A 26,996-nucleotide genomic window follows, 5' to 3' on the forward strand; every position below is an offset into this window, starting at 1 on the left:
CTCATTGGGGAGGGAGTTCCAGAGCTGTGGGGCTGCAACAGAAAAGGCCCTCCGAGATGAAACATTTCTAGCATCTGGAACTCTTAAAAGATGTCTCACCCGATCTGAGAGTGCGGGGCAGATTGTATGGGGAGAGGCGGTCCTCCAAGTACCCTGGGCCCAAGCCATTTAGGGCTTTATAGGTGATAACCAACACCTTGTATTCGGCCCGGAAGCGAATAGGCAGCCAATGAAGATCTTTTAGGCATGTTGTTATATTGCTGGCTCTGGAACATCCAGTAACCAGCCTAGCAGCCATATTCTGCACTAATTGAAGCTTCCGGGTTTGGTACAAGGGTTGCCCCATGTAAAGCGCGTTATAGAAATCTAATCAAGAGGTTACCAGAGCATGTACAATGGTTTCAAGGTCCCCCCGGCCAAGGAAGGGTCGCAGTTGGCGTATCAGCCGAAGCTGATAGCAGGTGCTCCTGACCGTCGCATCCACCTGAGCAGTAAGGTGAAGCGACGAGTCCAGGAGCACCCCCAAACTGCGAACAGAGTCCTTCACAGGGAGCGTGACCCCGTTTAGGACAGGTGGAACAATTTCCTTACCTGGGCCAGCTTGCTCAAGAGAAGACTGAGGGATGACATGACTGCACTCTCTAAATACCTCAAGGACTGTCACACAGAAGAGGTTGTAGGTTTGTTCTCTGCTGCCCCAGAGGGTTGGGTCAGGTGTAATGGTTTAAAGTTACAGGAGGGTAGATTTCAATTGAACATTAGAAGGCACTATTTGACAATAAGGGCGGCTGAACAATGGAACCAAATATCTCGAGAGGTGATGGGATCTCCATCTCTGAATGTCTTCAAAAAGAAGCTGGACAACTGCAGAAAAGTCCAAGTATTCAATCTGTTCCCTGGTTGTGTGGTTTGATCGTTTGCTTGCCTCTGTAAAATCTTGATGGAGTAAAATATTTCTTTTCAAGTAGTTCAGAGACTGAAAAAAAATGTTTTAAGGGCCTAAATCCAGTTGGTAGTCCCAAATACATTAGCTCCACCAAATCAATTGAAAGTTGTTATATCAACAGTTTTGTTAAATTTCACTTCTTAGTGGATCCACTCTACATGACACTTGCAGCTGGATTCATGATTTGGACTCCGGCTTCCAGAATACCACAGCTATGGTATTCTAGCAGTGGTAGCCCAAAACGTAACTCTTCCAAGCATTGAATTGGACAGATTATGAAGTTTGTTAGTTGGTATGGTTTTGGGTGGTTGTTATGCCAACCAGCTTATTACTTGCTCTTGTTTGCCTACTCATGATTTTTTCCCCCACCAGTTTCCTCTTGGGTAATCTTTCATTGCTGCTAATTTGAGTAAGAAGAGTTTCCTGTCTCATTTGAGAAGGTAAAGAAAGTGGCAGCATTGGAGGGTTTTCGTGAATTCCCAGCTCCGGGGTATGTGCACTATGCTCTTTTTCAAGCACACGAATGCTATTCTGTTTATTATCAGGTGAATATAGCTAGTTGGAGGTTACAATGGGAGTTATTAATACTAGGTTCTACATTGCTCAGTTTTGTTTTTGGTTTTCAAAGAACAGTACCATTTCCCTTTTCCCTTTGGTTAGGTATCATGGACGTCTGGCTGAAGGGCAGGCCAGACAATATTAAGTTCTTTTAATGCCTGTGTATGTCAAAGAAGAAAGATTTACTGCTGAATTTTATACACGTTTAAACAAAAGTAAGCCCCACTGTTTTAAATGGGGCTTATTGTTAGCTAATAGTGTCCTGGACTGTAGCTCTAAGCACATATATTAAAATCAAGGAGATAGACAAGTGTTTAATATTAGGTGAAGTGTGCCCGTTGTGTTCTCGCCGTTGTGCTTCTATTCTGGGATCTATCCACCAGTTATCTATGAAGTAGAAATGACACTGTGAAACTCCAGAATATTGAACTGGACAGATATGTATGTTATAGTGTCTGTTAGAATAGATGATGAGGAATCTGAATGAGAGTTGAGATTAAAGGTTTGCCAGTGGGTGTAGTCTTTTAACACTTTCACCTACTTTTCTGTCTGTGTGATTTGCTTTTTAAAGCTGGTACTGAATTATGGATTCTGTGTTTACATGAGTGATTTTATTGTGTTACCCCAAGGCTGACCACTTAACATTGCCATAGTTGCATTTGCTTTCTGTGTGTGTTTTGTGTTTCCCACTTCACTTAGTAATGAAAAGGCCTAAGAGTACTGGGTATCATTTTCTATTGGTAAAAGAACATGGGAAACTGTTAGCATTATTTAGATCTATTGCTATTTAGAAGTGTACAAAAAGACAATTTTTAGAAGCAAGCTTGATTCCTTCAACAGACCCCTCTAGCCATGTTTTTCTTTCCTTTGCCTCTACCATGGCCTTCGTCCTCCATTCCAGCTAACTCCATCTTAGACATTTCCATCACTACCTGTTTCTTAGTCTGTGGGCCCAAACAGACAGGCCAAAATAAAGCTGCTTTGGGTCACTTTGGAGGTATGCTGTTTAAATGATGCATGTGTCCTAAGAGGCCAGAAGCTGTGCCAAAGCTGTGGTCCAGTCCTTAGGATTGGAGCATGGCTTTGGTGTGGCTTCTGGCCTCTTAGGACGCATGCAACATTTAAACAGCATACCTCCAAAGTGACCCGAAGCAGCTTTATTTTGACCTGTCTGTACGGGCCCATCTAAGAAGCTTATCACCTGGCTTAATAAATCGATTTACCTCTACATATCTTAAATCTTAATTCGGGTGGCATCCTGATATTATTGCAAGGTTTTTGCCACCTAATTTGCTGCCTGAATACAGTCCGGGTCCATCCCCACTTCCAGGAGCATTCCTCCCAACTCATTTTGGATCTGGGAGTTTTCTGATTTAAGAAAATGGCTGCTGGAGTGCTCTTGGATGCGGGGATGGAACCAGGCTGTATTTGGGCGACAAATTAGGTGGCAAAAACCTTGTGATAATATCAGGATCCCACCCAAATTAAGATTTAAGATGGGTAGAGGTAAATTGATTTATTAAGTCATGGGATAAGCTTCTTATTCTTATTCAAAGTGCAGACTGCTTATTCTATTGTTTTTACGCCTCCTCACTTCAGCTGGAGGTGTTTCATCTTTCATAAGGTTGGGAGAGCAAGAGATCAAGAGGCCAACTCCTAACCATGTTTCCATTGTTGCCATATCTGCAGACCATCCTAGAATACAACCCAGGAAATTATCTCAGTAAGGACTGATTGGGCAGTAGCTATAATATTTGCTTGCCACCCCTACAGACTTTTTTTTTAAAAGTGCGATCATACATTTAGGATGTTGCTTCCCCCTGGGTCATTTTGTGCCCCCAGGTAAAAATATTTTTGTTCCAAAATGCCCCAAAATGACCTCTTGAAGGTGTAGAGAGTATTTCCATATGTTTGGTGTGCCCACTACTTCCTGGGGTCAAAGCGCAACTTTGCAAAATTGTGCAAATCCCCCCTCCCATTGCTCCATAGGGACCCAGAAAGGTTCCAAAACATGTCCCCATGACTCATAGAGGATGTTTGGGGACTATTTTTTGTAAGGGAAGGTACAGCCCTCCAAAATGTCCTGGAGGACTTATGCAGTCCTCTAGTCTCCCATAGTTGCTCATCTTTGCTCTATACCTATATGTCATGGGCATTTTATTCCTCTTGATGGGAGCGAACTGCTCTACTATGGCCGGTAACTATCTCTGACAATTTAGACAAGTGTGTCAGTTGAGCAAATTACAGTATGTAATAATCTTTTGTTGTGGCACTGGTTTGTGAAATGAACAGGAAGCAGCTGACGAACATTTCTTGAGGGAACAAGATTTCTTTGGCTACTTCCTGTATAAAGTTATTATTCCTGTTTTGTCTTCTAGTATCTGAGTTGATCTATTCTCCCATCCTCCTTTATTTCCAGTTAATCAGTGTATAATGTGAGAAGTGTCTCTCACTTTGATTCATAAAAACCATTCACAGAATCATTGGCGCATTACAGATGCGCCAAAGGGGCGTGATAGGGTTGAGAAGGGGCGTCACTTCCTGACGCCCCTCAACCCTAGTATGGACTGAGTCCGTACAAAATGGCAGCGCCCGTCCACACGGGGGCCGCCATTTTGACGTCGTGGACGCATAGTGTCCGGACATTGCACAGCAGAAGTGATGGCGCGAGTGCACGACTAGCGCCTTGCGGCGCCACTTCCGGGGCCCAGAAATAAGCACCATTTCAGCGCTTCTTTCTGGCTGCGCCCGGGAACCACGCAGTTTGATGCTGCGGTTCCTGGATGCAGCAACCGGTGGTGGTGGCAGACGTCCCGTTTTGGGTGGTCTGTAACGCGCCATAGACTTGTAGAGCTCAACAGGATCGCATGGGTCAAATAATTCCTGCCAGTGCAAGAATCTACAGTTAAGGCACCCATGACTGGGGATGTAAAACTTCACTTACTATGTTTTTCCATGCAAGAATGAAGAATTCTAGAAATTTTGGGGTGAGATTATGAGACTTTTGGGTGACTTTGCAATTTTTGTGTATTTTCAAATAGTTTTCATTTGCGCTACAGGATTTTTGCAAACAAAAATTTGCACGTAAAAATGCACACACATTGTTTTGTGTAAGAAACTGTTTTGTGAAAATTTCACACACACACACACACACACACACACACACACATATCCTGAGATGTGAACAATCTTGCAGCAATTGACCATTTTTGTGATGACATCTTGATGTATTGAAACATCCTGTATTGAAACAGGACAGGAAAATTTGCAAATGTCTAACAAATGACCACCCAATTTTATTTACACATGTTCAGTCAAAAAGAGCACACTGCCTTCCAAGATATGACATTCCACTGCTGAATAGCTCTTGCTGCCAGAAAGTTATTCCTGATCTTCAGGCAGGAAGGAATTTCTTGTAACTGAAATCCATTTTTTCAGATCCTTGCCTTTTTGAACAGCAGAAAACAAGATTGCTCAATTTTCTACTTGAGTTTTCATAGATTAATTGAATAGTAGAATCTTAGAGTTGGAAGAGACTCAATGACCATCAAGTCCAGCCCCCTGCCTGCCATGCAAGAATACAAAATCAAAGCACACACCCTCTCACACAGATGGCCATCCAGTCTCTGCTTAAAAGTATCCAAAGGAGACTTCACCACACTCTGAGGCAACCTATTCCACTGTTGAACCTGCTAAGAAAACCCACTAAGAAGTTCTTCTTAGGGTCGCCATAAGTTAGAAATGACTTGAAGGCACACAAAAACAAATACTTCTGCTGATGTAGTGTAGAATTGCTTTAGCTTTTTTGCTACCACGTTGATTCCTGTTTAGTTTGTGGTCTACTATGAGCCCTGGATTCTTGCATAGTGTTATTAAGGCCTTCCACTGTTGCAACACTGCTGACATTCCCGGTTTTACACAACCATTAAAAAGATAAGAGCTTTGTCCTTTATCTCATTCAGCAAGCCTACATAATCCTATAGTTGTGCAAGATACATTACATATACCCTTGAAATTATTTTTTTTTAGTTTTAGGGGAATTCACTAAACTGTTCCTTCATCTTGAATCCTGATTCAGTCACGTCATGTACTATCTATTTCTCAAAGTGTGTTGTCATCTGCAAATTTAATGATCACCCTCTAGGTTCTTTAGCCAAGTCATTTACAACCATGTTGTATAATGCTAAGTCCAAGATAGCACCATGTGGCACATTGTCTGCCATGTCTCCACAGGAGAATGAAGAACTATTGGTTAGCATTCTTTGGTTTTTCCCCCCTATCATTCAGCTAGTGGCATTGTCTAGCACACATTTAACTAGATTGTCTGAAACAGTTTCATGGGGAACCATACTGAAAATATTACTGAAAACAAGATATAGTATATCATTACCTACCTCCTTACCTACCAAGTTTGTAACTCTAGCAACAAAAGAGAGCAAATTAGTCTGGCATTATTAGTTTTTGAGAAATCCATGATGACTCTTAGTAATCACAGCATTCTAAGACCTAATGTTTAGCAGTCTGTTCTAGAATTTTCTAGTATTAGCATCAACCTGATTGGTAAGTGGTTGCCTCTTTTCCCCCTTTTCTCTTTTCTTTAGTCTGTAGGGACCTTGCCTATTTTCAAATAATTATCCTAGATGATATACAAAGGGTCTGACATTACAACTTCCTTTAAGAGCCTTGGATTCAAGTAATCTCGGACTGCACTGCATCATTTATTCTGTTACCACGAGACTGAGCACTGTTTTCCTTTTTGTCAGAAGTAGGTGTTTGGCAAAGTAGGTGCTGAGCAGTTCCACTTTCTTTCTATCACCTGTTAGCAGTTGTCATTTTTCCACCTTCTGGAAAATAAAAATTGTCAGCAAGACAAATTAGTAATTTGTTGGACCCAATTTTCTTGGCAAAATTTGACTTCTAACAAATATAAATGCTTTGTAATACGTTCTAGGAAGATGGCTTACAAGTCTTCTATCTGGCTTGAAAGCCTATAGCAGACCTACTCCCCCCCCCCCCATGATGTCATTATTGTTTCTCCCTACTTTAGTTTTTATACAAATGCTCTCAACCTGTCTTCTATGCTCCAAGTCATCATTCTCTTCATAATATTTTATATGTAATTCTATTTCTCTCATCCTTTCTGTTTGATCTTCATTCCCACATGCTATGTAAAAGTCAAAAACCTTTTTAAAAAAAGTGCAATGTGTTTTGGCCTTATCATCAATTCGACTTCTTCAAGAGCTATTCTAAAAGTAAAAGTAAAACAGCCACAAACAGATGGTCCAAAAGAAGTGGTTTCAGGCCACTTTTGGGTGGGGGTGGGGTTTAGATAACACATGCTCCTGAAGCAGCCCGAAACTGAACTGTGGCCATACTAACAGCGGAAAAGCTGAACTAAAAAGAAGCTGAAAGAAACCGCTCCTTCTGGAAAAGTGCACACCTTCAACCCTGCATATAAATGCCCCAGCGTGAGACCAGTCTCAAAGGAGCACTCCATCCTAACCCCAAAACGCCGTATAAATGCACCAGTGCATATGCACATTTAAAAAAGAAGGAGCTGGGGATTGGGGCAAAAAAATGAAAAGTGTGCACCTCTAATGGCCATTAGTACAACATACACAAACTGGATAGTCCAAGACAGGACACTGGGTGAAGTAGGGGGTGAAAGGGGCATGTAGGGGAGGCATGATTGTGCATTGCCAGTGTTTTACTGGGCACACCTCTGTTCCAATGCCCAATGGAGGGTTGCAGGTGCGATTGTTTACACGATCAAAAGGGGTGGCCATACAATGGGATGTCATCCAGGCAGGAGGCAGTTGCAGGCTGTGTGTTTGTGCAACCATGCACATGGATAGTGAAGGCAAAAGTTTAAAAAAATACCCTGCAGCGCAGGTTGATGGTAATTTGTGCAGTCATGGCATGCACATGTGGGCCACCTTGGGAGTAGGTGGTGAATCAGCAGGATCTTGACCCACTTCAGAAGGAGCAGCTTTGGGCCACTCTTTCCTGTCTGTCTGCTTGACCCCACAGTAGTTATGTATGTAACGTTTGGGACAACACATAAAACATCTCTTTTTAAACACACATATATATTTAAAAAGATAAATATATATCTTTATCTATATATTTATATCTATATCTTTATAAAGATAAAGGTTTTCCCTTGACATGAATCTAGTCTTAACCAACTGTATGGGGTGGTGCTCATCGCCATTATTAAGCTGAAGAGCCAGCATTGTCTGAAGATGACTCTGTGATCATGTGACCAGCATGACTGCACAGAATGCTGTTACCTTCCCACTGAAGTGGCACCTATTTATCTACTTGTATTTGCATGCTTTCGAATTGCTAGGCTAGCAGAAACTGGGACTAGTGACGGCAACTCACCCCATCATGCGGCACTTGGGTCTGGAACTGCCAACCTTCTGATCTTCCAAACATCAGAATTAGCATCTTAACCACTAAGCCACCACATCCTTTATCTATATCAATACAGATAGATATTTATAAAAAAACAGTTTATATTAGACATATGTATACATACCAACCTCAGAAACTTCTGGAGTTGCAGCCTGCACTCTCTATACAAGTGGACATTGGATTATTAGATTATAGTTAGAAGAAAGGAAGTAGGTTTACCAAGGGTTTTTGATTTATGTTTTTTTAGATGACTCCATCAAGACAGCCAGTGAGAAGACATTTGATGTAATAACATGTCCCCAAGGTTACCCAGATATTTTACCTTGTTGATACAATAGGCTAAAAAGTTACTTGATCTATGACCATCCATTCTAGAAACTTTTTTTATATTAAACATTTTTTAATATTAAGCATTGTATTTCTAACCCCCCTGGTGCTAAATTTCAAGTTTCAAAATTCATTCTATCTCTTTTTTCTTTAAATAATTCTCATTTTTGTTATTTAACCTCTCCAAATACCCCAAAACATATATCAGTTGCTGAATGTTTCATTTGTTCAAAATGAGTTCAAGTTCATTCTATTTCCTTCCCATTCACTGTGCATTAGTACAGGGACTTCTGAAACCATGGATCATTTTCCTGACCACTTCCTTTTAGTTTTTGACCCTGCCCACTGGTGAATTTCTATTATCCCTAGTACTCAGTGTTCTCTCTGCTCTGAAATACTGTCTCCCACCCCTGCAAGATTCAGTTTAAAGTGCTTGGGATCAGGTTTGTGAGAATCCTAGCAAACTAGTCCTTTCCAGCTACTATGTAGTGAAACTCGTTTCTTGCCAGACATCATGGAAGTCTAGACCATAGTCCAAGAAACCAAATATTTCCCAATAACGTCATCTGTAAAGCAAATTTCTCACTTCACATACACTTCTTTCTCTCACTGGGTCATGGTCTCTATCCGGAATGAATGATGAAATACTGGTATGGACCTTGAGACAGGTGAGTATTTTATCATTCATTTCACTTCACATGTGAGTATTTCATCATTCATCATTCTACTCAGAGCCTCATAGTTACTGGCAATATTTTGAAGGCTGTGTCTGGTGATATCATCTGTTTCCACAGGGATCCGAAGTAAGAAATTATATTCAGTGGACTTCATGAATGTTGGCAGCTTCTCTGCTATGTTTTACATCCTCATGCCTCAAGCAGCTCCTTGAGATATCCTGTCAGGTCTGCACACTGTTGTCTTGTTCCACTCAATAAGGAGTAATATAAAACTACCACAAATCTCTTCCTCCTCTGACAAGTGGCAGAAATCCTTATACCCACAGAATCTTTCATGCTGCCCCCTCCATGTCATGTGTGGCCTGCACTAGTGCCCCGTAGCCCAGAATCATCATCCAATGGAAGGGGCTGGAATTAACTGTGTAGCCCCCAGAAGACAGCATGGTCCCTGATAGTTCTGATTCTGTGTGTCACATTCTTCTAATCTAAGCATTTGCTTCCTGCATTTAGTAATTTCCCTTCTCTCTGAAGGCGTTCCCTTATTATTTTTCAGTTTTCCCAATTAGTCCAGATGGCTCTCAAGCTGTTAGTCTGTTGTGTTTTGTCTTCCAGTGGGACAACTAGCTTGCACTTGCTGCAGGTGTAGCTTCCTACATCCTCAGGCATGAAAACAAACAAGGCACAGATGCCACAGACCACGGCAACAGCCATGTCTTGTTGTCCTATACAGGTGGTAATACAGCACTCATGTCACCTCCATTGGTCTCTCCTAACAAAAGCCTATACAGAATGTCCCTCTTACTCTCTCCTTTCACACACCTACCCATGAGCTTGCAAGGACTGAGGGCAGCTAAAGGCTACTAGACCTGCCATCAACAGTTATTCAGTTCCCCTCAGCAGTCCTTCTCAGCAGTAGCTCCCACCCTTTAGATTATGTGCTCTAAGCAGAATAGAGGTATGGCTTAGTTAGCAGAGTAGTTGTGTTCCTGGGCACAATTTCTTTAATACAAAATTAGGTACAAGAGACAAAAGTGACTTAGAAAGAATGAAATTTTTTTTTGTTCTTCTGTGTTTTGTTTCTGACAATTGACCATGACTATTAGGGGCAACAGACTGAAGTTTTAGAAGAGGATTCAATTGGACAGCCATTGTAGGAACCTTGAAAACATGCTACAGGTTGAGTCTCTTGTATCCAAAATGCTTGAGACCAAGTGTTTTGGCTTTTGTACTTTTTTGCATTTTGGAATATTTGCATATACATAATGAGATTTCTTGGAGATGGGACCCAAGTTCAAACATGACATTCATTTATGTTTTGTATACACCTTGTACACATAGCCTGAAGGTAATTTTATACCTAATATTCTTAATAATTTTGTGCATGAAACAAACTGAACCATGAGACAGAAATGGTGTCACTATCTCAGCCACCCATGTGGACAATTTTGGAGTATTTCAGATTTTGGAATTCCAAATAATTGATACTCAACCTGTACCGCTTTTTAATCAAGCCTCAGAAGATATTTCTGTGAAATTCAGTCTCTTTGCCTGCAGTCTCTCAGAACTCCACTCCAAATTCCAGCTGAATATAGGCTGACTTTTCATGGGAAAACCAATCAAAAGATAACATTGCACGCATGTATGTGCCTTCAAGTTGCCAGTGGACCCCCTGAATTTCATAGTTTTCTTAGGCAGGGAATACTCAGAAGTGGTTTTTCCAGTTCCTTCCTCTGAAATATAACCTGCAGCACTTGGTCTTCATTAGTGATCTTCCATCCAAGTACCAACTGGGGCTGACCCTTCTTATGGGCTGTTCAGAACGGCCATTAAGGAGTGAGGGTGCATCCACATGGTGCACGCCCGACTCTGCCCCCAGGGCATCATGATGCTAAATGCCACTCCACCTGGCTTGCAGCATCATGGTGGCTCCACTGGTGCTGTGTCCATATGACACAGCGCCAAAAAAGCACCTTCAAGCCGTGGCACCACAGCTATTGCACCCTTTCCAGGGTACAAAAAAGAGCAGCAAAAAGCGGCTCCTTTTTGCACCCTGGAAAAGTCGGATTGGGGCTGCAGTGTGCGGTTGCCATGGTCCCAATCTAGCAAGAAAAAGGATGGTGTGTACAGCCCCTTAGTTTCCAAGATCAGAGGATCTGGTACTTTTGGGGTATTTAGTTAACATTGCATCTCTCTTATATGATATACTTTGCAGTTTTGTATACTCTCTTGTGGTATGACTGGAATGGTAATGATGCCATGGTATACTGTATTGCAGTTCAGGCTGTAATAAATTAGTGGATCTTTTGATACATTAGCCCTGAAAGCAAGATTTTATACTGAAGTAGGAAATTACTCTTTTTTGCCACATGAGGGCATATTTAGTTGAAATGTTCACCACAAGAGAAGGATGCAGCAGTAATGATCCTATAATAATAAAAAAGCAACATCATACATAGCTCTTTACGAATATGCCTTTTATTTTGTTTTCAAACTAAATTTTTATTGGGAACACAATACAGAAGCAATACATGAAGAAAGCAGTGAACAAGAACATAGTAATAAACAATGAGTGGCTGTATAAAATACCATGACAAAACATTCCAGGAGCAGTTAAAGTACCTCTCCAAAAATATGTGCATTCTTGATTACTTTTAAAAAAGGAAAGTATATCATTTAAGAAAACAAACAATATTCTTGAGTCTAAAAGTATGTGGGAAACTAGGAATTTGTAAAGTAAATTATTGGAACTATAGCTGAAGGAAACTCTTACCTATTCTTGATTTTTGCACTTTTTATAGGAAAACCCATATCTGTCTGTCTGTTTCTTTTTCTGTGTCTAGTTCATAGTTGAATTTTACAGCCTGATCTGTTCACGTTATTTAGAAAATGTTGGAGTGGAAGAAGTGGGTGGGTTTTCAGATGCAGTTGTCAATGTGTGTGTGTGTGTGTGTGTGTGTGTGTAGGGGGGAAGAGATAGAGAGAGAAATATGTTAGTATTCAAACCTTGCTGACAAGACCTTTCATCGAAAGGGTCCCTGCAGCTGATCAAGCAATGTGGATAAGGCTGTGATTCATAGTGATATTTATTCATTTCTGTCTTTGCTTTTCTAGAAACATGTTTCTATAGTTAGCTAAACTGCAATGATGTGTTCTCTGAGAATCTCCACTTTCATTTGAAACACACTCACACAACTTCCTAGTCCTTAGCACTGCAATTTTTGCCCTTTTCTGCTGACAGTTGGGTTTCAGATGTCTTTTGGGGTTTTTTTCAGACTAAACTTTTTTGGAAACACAATACAGCAGCAATACATGAAGAAAGCAGTGAACGAGAACATAATAATAGACAACGAGTGGCTATATAAAACATGTGAAGGGAAGGGAACTGAATTGCAACTATGGGTGTGTCACAGTGGTGGGCAAGGAAAGGTCCAGCTTTTGCTTCATTAATCAGCAGTGGCACAGGTTCTCCCTCTCTCTGACACGGGAATTTGAATTTTTAGCTATGCTAATTTTATTGTGACTTTTTAACCTTAACCCTGACTTTCCTTGGAGAAAGACAATTCATGCAAATACTACTACCTCCCTGAGGTCTCTTTCTTTCTATCTCCCCTCTCTCTGTCCCTGCAGGGGTTAAAATGAAGAGGCTGCCTCTAAAAATAAAAATTCTCCACCCCCAAATTCTTCTTTTAGTAGCTAAACTTCTACCACCACAGAAAATGAGACACTGAAAATTGTTCATTCCTAGAACTCATATATTTACTGTGTTCACATTTCCTTTGTAATTTTGCCTGCCACTTTGGGATGCCCAAACTGTATTTCTAAATTCTGAATGGAAATGCTAGAAATCTGGGGGTCAAGGAAAAGGAGGAGGCAGGATTCTTACTTGAAGGGGGGAACATCTTTATTTTCTTTCCCTTCCCAGTAATGACACTCCAGCCCTCTTCATTAGTTAGCTCTTCATTGTGAATGCAAAAAATCTTGGTACCTTAGTGGAGTTGTTTTCAAACTGTGGGGTGGGACCCTGGGGACATAAAAGTTACTCAAGGGGATCACGAGACTTGGAGGCCCTGATTCCCTTCCCCTCCTATTTCTTTCAACCTTTACTGTCCTGCCGGGGAAGAGAATGGCAAGGAGGGCACTTGGACCCTCTGCCTGAGGGAGGAGGAGGAGAGTTATTTCCTTATACCATATTAAAATAGGAATGAAAATAAACACACTAAGCAAACACAATATTTTTATTTATATATTACATCAAGGTAGGGCATGATGTTTGTCTGTAGATGTAAAAGGGGGTTACAAGGTTAAAATTTTGAGAACCACTGCCTTAGTGTTTTTCCAGGGGAACTTGCCTGCTATCTGATTACCTGTTTTATTGCTGCCATGCAAGTCTTTTTTAAAAAAGAATATTGTTAGGCTTTTAAAATTACATTGTGATTTTAATGCTTTTTCCCCTATTAATTTCTATAATGGAGCACCCTGAACTGTTTGTATGTATAAATCAATAGATGTCACTGATAGCAAATTCAGGAAAGAGAAGAATGTAAGTGAATACATGTGACAGCAAGCATGGTGTAGTGGTTTGACTGTTGGAGTATGGCTCTGAAGAGCAGGATTAGAACCCTAGTTCTGCCATGAAAACCCACTGGGTGACCCTGGGCAAGTTACATTCTCCAAGCCTCAGAGGATGGCAATGCCAAACCTACTTTGAAGAAAACTGCCAATAAAACCCCATTATGGTTCACCGTAAGTCAGAAATAACTTGATGGCATGCAACAACAACAGCAACAACAGGAACACATCTATATTTACAAGTGTATATAGATTAAAATATTTCATTTTCTTGGATGAGAATTGGATTATGCCTCCTTGTAGTCCCATTTGGCGTTTTCCATTAAAAGTGTGGAGATCGATAGTTCTATGAATTTTGATAATATTTTGTTCATAATTATCCCCCATTTCCCTCTCTTCTGTTCTTGTCCTTTTTTGTAATGCCTTTTTTGGGTCTTATTTCCTTGTTTTCTGATTAACTTTTGATCTTTCTTATAATTTGCATGGAGAAGAAGGTGTTTCCTATCTGCATGTTTACATTTGGTGCATAATTTCTAAACAGCATTGATTGTTTCTCTTTTATAAGGCCCCCCTCCTAAGTTTTAACTTCCTTGTATGTAGCTACTTTTAGAATCATATTTATTTTTAGCTCCCAGTAAGTGAAGGCCAGTGTTTTGTGAGTGTTTTGGCCTATTGTTAATGAGATGTGCCTCTGTGTGCACGTGTGTGTTTTGACATATTAAAAGCAAAAGGTGAATTAACCTCAAAGTTCACAAGTTACAACAGTCTTATAGGCACATCATTAGATGTGTCTTTCTTTTTGAGCATTCACTTTGTGTTTTTGTATGTACAAATGCCCACAGATGAAATATATTCAGCCAGCCAATCATTTTATTTATACTGGGGCTTAAGGTAGTTTACAGAATAATGGTAAAACCACATAGCCAAAAAAGACAAAAAATTAAGATTAAAATGCCATTAAATTGTCTATAGAATTAAAACCATATAAGACATTAATTTAAAAGTGGAGGAAAAGAGTATAGCACCAAAACAGAAAATCCATTATATAAAAGAATCAGTTCTCAAATGCCTGCATGAGTTTTATAAAAATCCTTCACTTGATGAGGAAAGGACAGCAAGAAGGGAACCAGCTTAGCCTCTCTAGAAAGGGAATTCCAGACTCTTAGAAGAGTCACAAAGAATGCCCTCTCCCACATTCCCACCAAATATGCCAGTGAAGGTGGTGGGACTGAGGCAAGTCCTTCTCTTGAAGATCTTGAAGAGTTTGAACAGGCTCATATAGGAAGATACAGTCCTTTTGATAACCTGGACCTGCGGCATATAGGGATTTATAGTTCATAACCAGCACTTTGAAAGGGACAAGACTCACGGAGCTGTTGCAACAAAAGAATTGTATACTCTTTTCTTAATACAGTACAACTCCTATCCACAGGGGATATGCTCCTGGACTTATCATGAAAACATGGATAATAGTGAACCTTATTGCAATGGGTTCAAAACTGAAATGAATGACTTCTGACAGAAGTTGACCATAGAGTTGCACTGAAGGACCTATAGATTTTTAGAGAGAACACCTCCCTAGGCATTTCTGGATCCTCCAGTATGACTCTATAGTCAACGTCTGCCAGAAACATAGTATGGAATTGTGCTGGAGGACCTAGAAAATGTCTACAGAGAACATTTTTTTTTTGGACATGGATAAGTGAAACTGTGGGTACCAGTCTGGCAGATATGGGGTTATATTGTATTTACTTAACCCTTTAGTGAAAACATTTCCCTTTAGTACAAGCATTTCCAAGGGTCTGTTATTGAGTATGCAGATATGCAGCTGGATGCTTCAAAAACATGTTTATAACAATGGCTGTCATACATCTGACATATGCCATCTTTATTCACTTTTACAGTTGTGTAAATTTCCCTTCTAACTGTGTATGGAGAATATGTCCCCCCTCCCATCTACATTTTAAGCAGTACAGTGCTGCATCACATCTATTTCCATGTTGCCAGAGAGTGGTGAAACATCCAGCTTTTTGCCCATAGCTGGACATGTTGCAATGGGTAGCTGTGTCCTATCTCACCCTCACTCTGCAGCAACACAGAAATGGCCGTGTTTGGAGACTGAGATGCTGTCATGCCCTGCTTCCAGAACTTGAACCTGGACTGTGACTCAGAGACTGAAGCAGCAGACAATGTGAGACTGGCTACTAAACCAGAGTAAGGGGAGATTCCAGAGCCACATGCCTCAGAGACCAGAGTGCAGCACCAGCTCTGGCAGAGAGTCCTGCCCATTCAGATACAGTAGACAATTTACCCCACCTACCTTTGCTGAGCAGAGACAACAAAAGGAGGTCTTTAGGAGGTCTCAGAGGATTTAAAGGAAACTGCAGTTAATTAAGTAGCAGATGTGTTGAGCTGCTGATCTATAACTTGACATCCCTGCCTGCTAGGAGTTGTCAGAGGTTTTCTGACAGATTATCTGACAGAGATTATCTAACCTACCTGGTTCCCCATCATATTCCTGAACTTTGTGCCTGACCTGGACTGTGCTGTGGATTCTGGATACCATTTACTTAACTTGGATCTTGCTGAACTCTCTTGCTGGACTTGAAGCTTATGATTGAATTTTGTTGGGAATTAAGGCTTTTGCTGACTAAGCAAAGAAAGTTCTGGATTGTAAATTGCTCTATTATTTGTGTGCTCGTTAACTGGTGCCATGTATCTACTATCAGCTGTGCAGCAACAAGCCATTGGATGGTTTCCTGGACTGTGTTTGGACAGCTGGTTAAAAGGAAAGTTTTTGGGGATAGTATCAGCAGTTGTAGCTATGGACTTTATCAGATGAGGCTTGAAAAGTGGAATTAGAGCATAGTAGCATCTGTGCACAGACCTTATCACAGGATGCTGTGTCTGTCCAGTAGCTGGTCTCTGGTCCATCTGCTGTTGGAGTGCCCCTTTCCATTGATGGGCAAAACCAGTCAATCCTTCTCAATCATGCTACTTTTCCACTATAGGAAGAGTGTGATAAGTTCCTATAGAAGCAGTTCTGATGTGCAGGCAGGCATATGGTGAGAGTGGATTATGCTTCTCTTCCCGTTCTTCATCACTATTCCCAAGCAAGCTGTTTCTACCCCTCCCCCCAATTTATTTTCTTGTCTTTATTTGTTTTTTACTTAATAGATTGCCATGATTGCACAACTGTGCTAAAAATTAAAGTAAATAAAAATAAATATAGACCAAAAGTCATATGGATGCTGGTGTGCAGAAGACAGAGGCTAAGACAACTGTAAACTGCTTAGAGACTGCTTAGGTGATATGAAGCGGTATATAAATGAAGCTGCTGCTATTGCTAATTTGGAAGAGCTGTAATAATGATCTGCGATAATGACTGTCGTCAACTTGGTATGTTTGCATTTCCTAGCCTAACATGATTGGGGTGCATTTCCTACCTAGCCTGATTGTGAGCCTAGTGTGATAAAGTCCTGTGTTTCCATAACTACCATTCTGTAGCTACATCTTCCAATGCAGGATTTTAGCTGTTATTTATGAAGCTTTAAACTAGAGGGCTGGGATATTCTCCTGCATCTTTTTTCCATTTGTTTCTGCTGTTTGAGACTGAGAGTGGATTTAGACAGAGGATGTAATACACTGTTAGTGGTTTGTTATATATAGCTATTGCCACCTTCTTATGTAAAAAAATTAAATGAGATGGCAAGCCCTGTGCAGGAAGCCCGCAGTCTTGATTTCATTTTTGATTCTTCCCTGTTGTGTATCCCTGAGATTCAGGCCATAGCCAAGGCATGCAGATTTTTTCTCTATAATATTGCTAAAATCTGACTGTTTCTCTCAGCCTCTACTGCCAAGATTCTGGTCCATGCACTAGTGATCTTGTGACTGGATTTTCATAACCTCCTTCTGGCAGAGCTTCCTCTTTCTCCTCTCTGTCCTTTAATTTCTGTCCAGCATTCAGCTGTACGCATTCTCCCGTCTGTTCTCTATTTCGATCACATCTCTCCTTTATTGTCATCCCTCCATTGGCTCCCTCTCTCTTTCCATATTCATTACAAACTTCTGTTGTTGACTTTTAAAGCCCTGCATGGGCTAACCCCTTCTTATTTGTCCTTACCCACTTGTGCTCTCCATTCTGGTAGTCGAGGTCTGCTGTCCAAGCCTAGGATTTTCACTGCCCCGTCCCGGATCCATCCCTTTTCACTTGTTGCCCCTCACTTCTGGAACCTTCTTCCCCCACGAGCACCATTCATTACCTCTTTAACCAGCTTCAAAACCGAGTTAAAGACAATATTGTTCAGGGAAGTGTTCCCAGGCATTACATGATTGTTATCTGATGTTATTTTAATTTGTTGTCTGCCTTATTTTATTGACTGTTAACATGTACTATTATGTATTATATTTAATTATTTTTGTAGAATGTACCCCATAGGCAGGTTTATTTTATTTATTTTAATTGTATGTACAGTGCTGTGTAAATTTACAATGCTATATAAATAAAGCTTAATAATAATAACTAAATGCCTTTAATTTTTTTAAAAAATGTGGAATCATTTGAAAGCATAACAATAAATTTAAAAATACAATACACATACCCCATTAAAAAGATTTGTGTGTTCCACTTAATAATAAAGTAGGTATTATTATTTAAATTAATAAATAAATTAAGCAGAATAAATTAAATATTCTGCTTAATTAATGTGTTATTTAAGCTGTGCAAATATTGTGTATTCTGCTTGCCACCTGGAGAGTAGCGAGCAATGAGGTGCCCCACATGGTGGTGATAAGGTGTGCCATTGCTCCATGTTTGCAAGTGTCATGATGTTGTGCCAAGGTAATGGAAGTATGGAGAAAAAACTACGGAGCAGGGGGAAAGTAAAAAGACAGGAACACTCCAGCTTCTCCTATGACACCCCAAGCCATTCCTACTAGGAAAGAATGGAATCAATTAGAGGGAGTAGGAACAAACTATAGCAATTTGTTGTGAGAAGGAAGGACACAGAACCTTGTGTGACTAATAAGGGCAATGTAATTAAAGTTTATATGGCATAAAGGAAGAGTCGAGAGTACATGAAGGATAAATCACTGTTAGGATCTGCCAAGAAAAGACAAGATAAAGGAAAATTCTATGACTGCCTGTTCATAGGGCAGGGGACCTCCTGTTTTCTTTTATAGCAGGTTGGAAGAATCTTTCTCTTCTGGGAAGAATTAAAAAGGGAAGCTTTGGAATCAATGACACTGAAGCCTAATGTATAATTACAGACATTACTGCATGAGTACTATTCTTGCCACAATTGCACTTGTTATAGAAAATGGACTTGTATCTGTTTGTGAGCAGCCATTATCACATGTCTTATCAATTACACAACTGGGACTGATTCAGCCATCACACTCTGTTCCACATTCTCTCTTAACCTCACCTCTCTGCCCTATGCCCTATTCCAGATGCCTTTTGGTTTATTTCATTTCATTTTTATTTTCACTTTTTCACACAATTCTGGAGCTCTGCAATTTAAAGTTAAAGAAATAAATGAAATAGTTTTTTGTTTAAAACAGGGAATCAGGCTGCTTGGGAATAGCAAAGGGGAGAGAACACAGGGAGAGAGGAGGAGAAACTGACACCATATAAATGCCAATATTGCAACTGCTCCAGTAGTGATGTTTTGCACTTAGGGACTATCAAGACTGTGAGCCCATAGACAGGTTTCTTCCATCAGTGAAAAGGGATGTCCTAAACACACTTTGTAGATAGAGCAGCTATGGGTCATAGGCACTGTGATGCAGTAAATACTGTCAAAGCCATGTTTTTTCAGATCACAGTTTAAAAGCTGTGTGTGATAAAGTTTCAAGACTTGTAGAGCTTGGAAAAATGACTTATGGGGACCTTAAGTCCCACCCCCCATCCCCAGCTACTATGATCATGGCTGCGGTGCCTTGGAGATTCTGAGAATTGTAGTGCAAACATAATTTTTCCAAGTTCTGGTTGTGAGGCAGAACCTTTTTCATTATTTAATGACTGAAATCCTGTGTCTTCATTATTCAGTGATGATGATCATGATGATGATAATAATAATACTGGTTACAATCCTGTATGGTCTTTAGGTATGTACAGGCATGGTAGCCATGAAGCTACATGGTGACAGGGCATCAGTGGTGGAGATCAATATTGCCCTATCACTTGGGAAGCATCTATCTGCCATTTCCACCACTCATGTGGCCAGTCTCCATTGTGACAAGCAGGCAACAAAGGTCCCTGTCACAAATGCCCCTTGCTTAAGAGACTGCTTGCAGGTGGACATGGGAGCCAGCTGCTTCCCAGCCAGTAGTGGAACAGACATTCCATTGTTTGCTGCAGCAGGTGCATAGTAAGTGTAGATTGGGGGACTTTTGTATTAATAACTTCCTCAGACATTGACCATGGAGTTGTGTTGGAGGACCTCCAGATTCATAGAGACCACTTCTCTAGGCATCTGGTGGCCCTCCAGAACAATTCTACGGTCAACGTCTGCTGAAATACATTTGCTGTTAATCATAGGCCTGTTACAGACTGCCAAAATAAAGCTGCTTCGGGTCTCTTTGGAGGTATGCTATTTAAATGATGCATGGGTCCTAAGAGTCCGGAGGTCGCGCCAAAGCCACACTCCATTCCTAAGCACTGGAGTGCAGCTTCCGGATTCTTAGGATGCATGCATCATTTAAACAGCATGCCTCCAAAGAGACCTGAAGCAGCTTTATTTTGGCAGTCTGTAACAGGCCATAGTTTCACTTACCTGCAGTAACCATGGGAACTGATCCGCTGTAAATGTGGGGGGACATACTGTAGCTCATCTTTTCCCTACTTTGAGGTTTTAAGTGGTTTACAACAGTCAAAGTAAATATAAAACAGTTTGTTTAGATGTCTCAAAATTTGGAGAAGTAAGAAAAACATACTAAAGGATAACATTCTAATCTGCATAAGCAAGAAGTGCAACCCAGCGGCCCTATCACACTACACCATTATAGCATTTTTATTCCACTTTAGCTGTCACAGTTGGACTCCGGGAGTTGTATTCCTCTGAGCCATCAGATCATTGTGTCTGAGAATTCTAAATGCATAGTTTGAATGAGCTCCAGGTTGGTTCACATAAAAATGTGATTCAAAGAAAAATCTTAAGCATTCCAAAGCTGCATCCATTCTATACACCTTTTTAAAAATAGGCAACTGTTAGGTTGGTTCATAACATTTTATTGTGCAGGCTACAGCAATTACATAAGTGACACATTTCATTATAATATTTGCCTGCTGTTACCTGACAATGACATTAATACTTGGTAAACTAGATTATGTTTTCCTTTTTTTGTTATCAAATCAAGCTTCAACCTTTTTCCTCTGGAAAATTATTACATTTATGTGCCATGCATGTTTCCTCACAGTATGGTTTTTCTCAGAAAAAAAAATGGGCCTGGAGTTTTATAATGGCCTCAGCTGTGAGCCACTATGAGAGGAATTTATGTTCAGAGTGCCTATTGGGTCATATTGTCCCAACAAGACTTTGCAGAGGATATGAATTTCTGGAAAGCAAATCACTTCTATAATTACCTAAATATGGATTGTGGAGCTTAGTGTTAATCCAGCACTACTTATCTCATATATATATATATATATATATATATATATATATATATGGCTATGAGCTTTCCAGCATTAACTGAGAATAGTTTATGAGAATATTTGAGCCACAGTGATAAAGAGACTGGTTGGAATCCTGAAGTGCTTGACAATGGATGTAATATTATCATCTGCTAATATAAATTGGACTCTTCATGTGTTATTGGAACTGAAACGAAACTGCACCACCCTCACTCAAAAGAGATATCAGCAGATGGTGGTAACCCTTAAGTTTGTGGAGAGGCATGTAAAATAATCTTTAGATTTTGAACACACTATCTTTCAACAGCCTCCAAATAACTTTGATGGCATTGAATGAATTTTCACAATGACATGTTTTATTGCTGTGAGCTATCCATTTTGTAATGCATAGTATTTGGGGTTGCCTTGCTCTTGAAGGGCCTTGTCATGGTCTTGAATGAGCAGTTAAAGACTCATTAGCTTTACAAAAGATAAGACTCTAGTAAAGATGTTGCCAGCTAAAACAAGTTCATACAACTGCCTGAATTTTGGGATTCTCCATGGTGTTGTGGTGGCAGCAAATGTCATATTGAGCATTAACACAAAATATATACCTACGTAATTACAATGAGGGAGAGGTTGAAACATAGACATATATATCTGTATTGAGGAAAGAGTAAACACATTCTGGACACATCACTTTATGGTTCAATCACGCTGAAGAACTATTTTTAAATTTTCCGTGGTAGGAGTTTAGGGATGGAAGAGACAGCTGCTCACAGACAACAATGGATGAAATTCAGAAGGGTACAAGGGTATAAAAACAAGTATATCCATCCTCCATGAGTTCCCTTTCTAGTTTAATTTTATTTAATATGAACTTTTAAAAAAGAAAACAAAATGCTACTATTGCAAATTCCAAAGTAAATTCAATTAATTGTCTCACAAATGCAGGTTGGTTTCTGGAAGAGAGTGACTTGCAACAGTTCTGCAAATCCAGCTCTAAGTGATGTTCAGTAAGTTGGAGGGCACCATAGCATCACAGTGTATGTTTTGTTTTGTTTGTGATGCAGATAGTACCTTGTGGGAGGAGTTGTCTTAAACCTCACTAGTTTATTGGTTGCCTCTGTAGGTATTATCATTGGAACAGTCCCTGATTTGGGGGCTTTTGTGGTGTTTCCAGAGATGCTGAGGCATATTTGCCACTTTCTGATTGTCTTTGTTTACATTGCCTTCTGCTTTCTTGAGGCAGAGATACACTGCTGCTACACCTGTGGAACAACTGCCATGCGGTTATAGCTGGTGTATAAGGGATGCTCAGTTAGGGAAAAAAAGTACTAACTTTATTTCACTTTAACATGTAATTGTATATTTTCTTTTCCAGCTTCCCCATCAGTTTCTATATTGTGCATGGCAGCTGATGGCAAAACCCTTGTAAGTATATAACATTAATGCTAAAGTAGGGAGAGGATTATTATTGTTCATCTGGAATAAAAAATACTTGTATAATAAGGGCACATTTCCACCAGCTGGGACCAATCCAGAGCATTATGCCCCAGACTGCCCATGATGGCAACCACATGTACTGAGTCAAATCTGGTGTGACACCATGTTATTGTGCATATGGGCCAGTTGGGCCAATATTGCATTGGCCTTGCTGGCCCGTCCCCTTTGGTGCCACTGCCACTACTGCCACTGGAGCCTTCACATAAACAATGAATCTGAGATCACTCTGGAGGTTTTAGGAAACAATGGAGTTTTCTCCAACTGAGTTCAGTTGGAGAAAACTCCAAAGTCAGAAAAAGGGCAAAAATAAATAAATAAATAAATAAAAATTAAAAAATCACAGGGATCCATACCAGAAGTAGCATTATGGGGTGAGGACTGCCAGCACTGGTAATAAGTAGTGTGTGTGGGATTGTAAAAAGGCTGGCCAATATTTCAGTCTTTGAGAGTGTTTTCTAAAGCTTTCTTTCCTATAACATTCCTAGTACCCAGTATAAATAAAATATTTTATTATCACAACATTTTATTACTTGATTTTATTCAATTTTGTGAGTTTTAATATGTGATATTGTAAACCACTTTGGAAATTTTGGAATGAAAAGCATGATAGAAATACTGTATATAGACATATAGCAGGTATCTCTTCAGTGCTTGAATTTTATACAACAAAGATAGTTTATCAGTGAAGTATATGTATCTAGAAAAAGGATTGCTCCATAAGTTATGTGTTTATTATGTTTAGAAAAGTTATATGGGCTAGCTATTTACAGATTTCTGAAAGGAGTGTATGTTTACCATTCAAAAATCTTTTCCTGTAACAGAGAAAGAGAGATCTTTCTCTCTGACATCTTATTTACTTGGAAACCAGAAATTTGTGGCATGAGGAAAATCCAAGCATGTTCTCTCTTAACTGGAATGTAGCCTTGCTTATTTCTTCAACCACAGTCTTAAAACAAGAAGTAGTTCAATGTTTTCTGTATAACAGCTCCTTGGGAGTGTTGTTAATAATGTTTTTCCCTCAAAAGTCTTCTTGCGTCCTTATGTGTCATAGAAAATATGGCTACAAATTTGAATTTCACAATCCATTTTTCACTGATACTTACTGTAAGATGGTCCATACTTTTAAGGGAATTGAATGCTTTAGTTCTATTATATTTATAAACAAATATAATAATGGAAATGGTGTGTGTGTGTGTGTGTGAGAGAGAGAGAGCGAGAGAGAGAGCGAGAGAGAGAGAGAGAGAGAGAGAGAGAGAGAGAGAGAGAGCAAATACGTGCCTTCAAGTTGCCATCCCATCAATTTCATAGGGTTTTCTTAGGCAAGGAATACTGAGGTGGTTTTGCTAGATCCTTCCTCTGAAATACAGCCCACAGTACCTGGACCCTGAAGGGAATCTAAATCAAATGTAATAGAGACAAGCCAGGTTAAGAGTGTTATTTCTGTCTTATGCTTTCCCAGATGTAAGAAAGGAAGAAACACTGTAAAACACCCAAGGAATGAACACTATAAATGAGCCAGCACGTTTCACCACCACCACCACCAGTCCCACACCTTGCAATGTAGAATTCTTCAGTGTAGGGTTTCAACCAATCCATTTCAGTAGCAAAAAGCTACTTTATGTAGTTCTCAGAATCTCACAGCCAATATGGACAATGGTTGTGCTGACTGGGGGACTCTGGAAGTTGTAATCCTATAATCCAAAAATAATGTTTCCAACCCGCTCCATTGCACTGCATACCACTGCAACTGGGCAATTTTGTGAATTTCCCCCCAATTAAGTTCCATTGCTTACATTTTTTGCCTGCTGATGTTCCCCTTGTGCGGGTGGTTGTGGTTCCAGTTCTGTACATAAATAGCCATACTCACCACCCAAACATAGGAAGTAGAAGGAATAGTGTGGTATAATTCCTCCCGATTGTCGCCTTCTGAATTATATAACCCAGTTAGCAAACTGGTGTAACAGAAGATAAAATGGGATCACAAAACAAGCAGAACAATAGCTAAAATGTAGATGGTGGGAGTCTCCCTGTGATCATGAACAGACAGAAGTGAAAGCATATTATCTTGACTGTTTGTCAGGACAGTAAGGCAATAATCTCCATTGCATTCTTGGGCAGTTTGAGCAGTTGTCCAGTAGACCTGACAAAATTTGACTGGACTGCCATGGCTCAGTGCAATGGGATTCTGAGATTTGTAGCTTTGAAAGATATTGATAGAAATGGAGACTGCAACCAGGAAATCACAAGACGATTAAGAATTCGGAAGGGCAGAAAAGATCCTAAAAAGCAAAGATATACAACTGAGTACAAAAGTTAGAATCATACAAGCCATTGTATTCCCTATTACCATGTATGGATGTGAGAGATGGACAGTTAAGAAACAAGATAAGAAAATCCATTCAATCAAAATGTGGTGCTGGAGAAGAGTGATGAGGGTTTTGTGGATGGCCAAAAAGACAAACAAATGGCTCCTAGAGCAGATCAGGCCAGAAATCTCCCTGGAAGCCAAGATGGCAAAACTTATGCTGTCATACTTTGGACATATCATGAGAAGGCTTGAATCACTGGAAAAAACAATAATGCTAGGAAAGGTGGAGGAAAGTAGAAAGAGAGGAAGGCCACATGTTAGATAAATGGACTCCATTAAAGAGATCACAAGGATGAGCTTGTAGGACAGGCATCCACATGGTTGCCATGGGTTGAGATTGACTTGAGGATGGTTAACAGCAAGAAAATATATTTAGCCTTCTCTATCAGAGAGCTCTGGTGCCACAACAAACTGTAAATCTTAGCAACCAATAGGATTCAATAGGCTATAACCATGAAAGTTAAAGCAGTGTCAAACTGCATTCATTCTGCAGTGTGGCAACAGCCTTTGGGTGGTGAAGAGATTCTTATGTTCAGGTTCCTGGGGAAAAAATTGCTGAAACCCACAAAGGATTGTTGTGAGAAGTTTGCTAGAAACTTTGAGATGCAGTGATGACAGCCACAAGATGTAGTAATGGCAACCAACCTGGACAGCTTGAAAGGGGGAATTAGATAAATCCACAGAGCTTAGGGTCATTTAATTGAATGAATAAATGGCTGATAGTTCACTACCCTTGCTGTATTACTGTCATTAGAACCAATGTCATTAGAAGTGGGCTCAGTAGCTTGGAGCACTGTTGAACAGCTTCAGCTAGTTCATCAGCTGCACCTTTCCTAGACAGGGCTTTCAGGGCCATAATTATCCATGACATCTGAAAACCTGCACATTCTATTATTGTCATGGTTGATACATGGGGCAGCACCTCAACAAGCTTCCACTAACCCATAATTCAATTGCTAGTCTCCTGGTTGGTTTATGTAGAGGTAAGATCTTCCATGGGTGCATTGCCCCGGGAAGAGAGGTTGCTGACATACACCAGTGGCCATATCTTCCATTCCCAATACATCTCATTTGTGGTTTCAAGTTGGTTAGAGCTCCTAAAAGTCTCCTGGGTGCACTAACCAAACTGAAACCAAGATGTGTCCACTCCTTTCAGCTTTGTTTTAAAGCCAATTTGCAGCTGATTTGGTTTGCTGTGAAAATTCAGTGGTGGTAGAAGTTCAGGACAAGCAGGCAAGAGGGCATGTGTTGCCTATGCCTCGTCTGTGTTACATCAATTATGTTACATCATGCCATGTTGCATCAGTGCCATCTTACATCAGTTCTGAAGTAACTACATTGGTAGCATGTTTGGGGCTGAGCCCAGTTCAAGGTACTAGTGCCCACATTTTCAGCCCTAATATCTTTCAGCCCTAATATCTTAAGGAATGCCTCTTTTCTTGCCTACCTGTTTATGCATAAAGATAGTCAGAAGATGCCCTAGTCCATATTCCATCTTTAGGAGTAGTACACTATATGTGTATCATTTTTGAATCATTTTTTTTTTACTATTTCCTTAATATTACATTCTGCTTTAATATGTACTCCATAACGGATGGATACTTTGACAGTTGACTGTTAAATGTTATGCTAAAGAAACTCTTTTATAATATTTTTACAACTCTTCTAAATTCCTCTGTTAACTGACACATGGCAATGAGCTTTATTTTATTCCAGATTTCTTGCTGATATTTGTACCTGTCTGTAAAAGGTCATTTTGAGTGTATGGTTTATATGGATGTTTGGTCATTGTTATTGTATTTTATCTTGTACTGGCTGTATGCTGCAATAATAAATGATTGATTGATTGACTATATGTAAATAAAAGAGAGGTTCTTTGTTGTGGTCTGTCTAATGCCCTTCTTGTTCAGGTGCTGACTCTGTGCTCTTTTTTGGCATCAAGTTAAAACTAATCCATTTTTAGTTGGTGGAAAACTTACCGTTCTCATTGTTGAATATCCTCTATTGTTT

The 26,996-nt window shown here is 40.0% G+C and overlaps 1 protein-coding gene across 2 annotated transcripts in view; it reads left to right on the plus strand.

Annotated features, from left to right (window-relative positions):
- Positions 1 to 1,389: 1,389 nt before the first annotated feature.
- Positions 1,390 to 26,996, plus strand: part of IPCEF1 (interaction protein for cytohesin exchange factors 1) — a 66,814-nt gene continuing 41,207 nt past the window's right edge. Inside the window, exons 1-2 of one of the 2 annotated variants that reach the window (XM_089530163.1) lie at positions 1,396 to 1,436; positions 22,497 to 22,546. In XM_089530163.1, the coding sequence (XP_089386289.1) occupies positions 22,523 to 22,546 (24 nt within the window). In that variant the 5' untranslated portion in view covers positions 1,396 to 1,436; positions 22,497 to 22,522. Of the gene's footprint in view, positions 1,437 to 22,496; positions 22,547 to 26,996 lie in introns of both variants that reach the window. The other variant, XM_089530164.1, reaches the window with a different exon arrangement.

Source organism: Sceloporus occidentalis, unplaced genomic scaffold (assembly GCF_023333645.1).
Source record: "Sceloporus occidentalis isolate IW3139 unplaced genomic scaffold, rSceOcc1.0.p SCAF_6, whole genome shotgun sequence".
Classification (NCBI taxonomy): domain Eukaryota; kingdom Metazoa; phylum Chordata; class Lepidosauria; order Squamata; family Phrynosomatidae; genus Sceloporus; species Sceloporus occidentalis.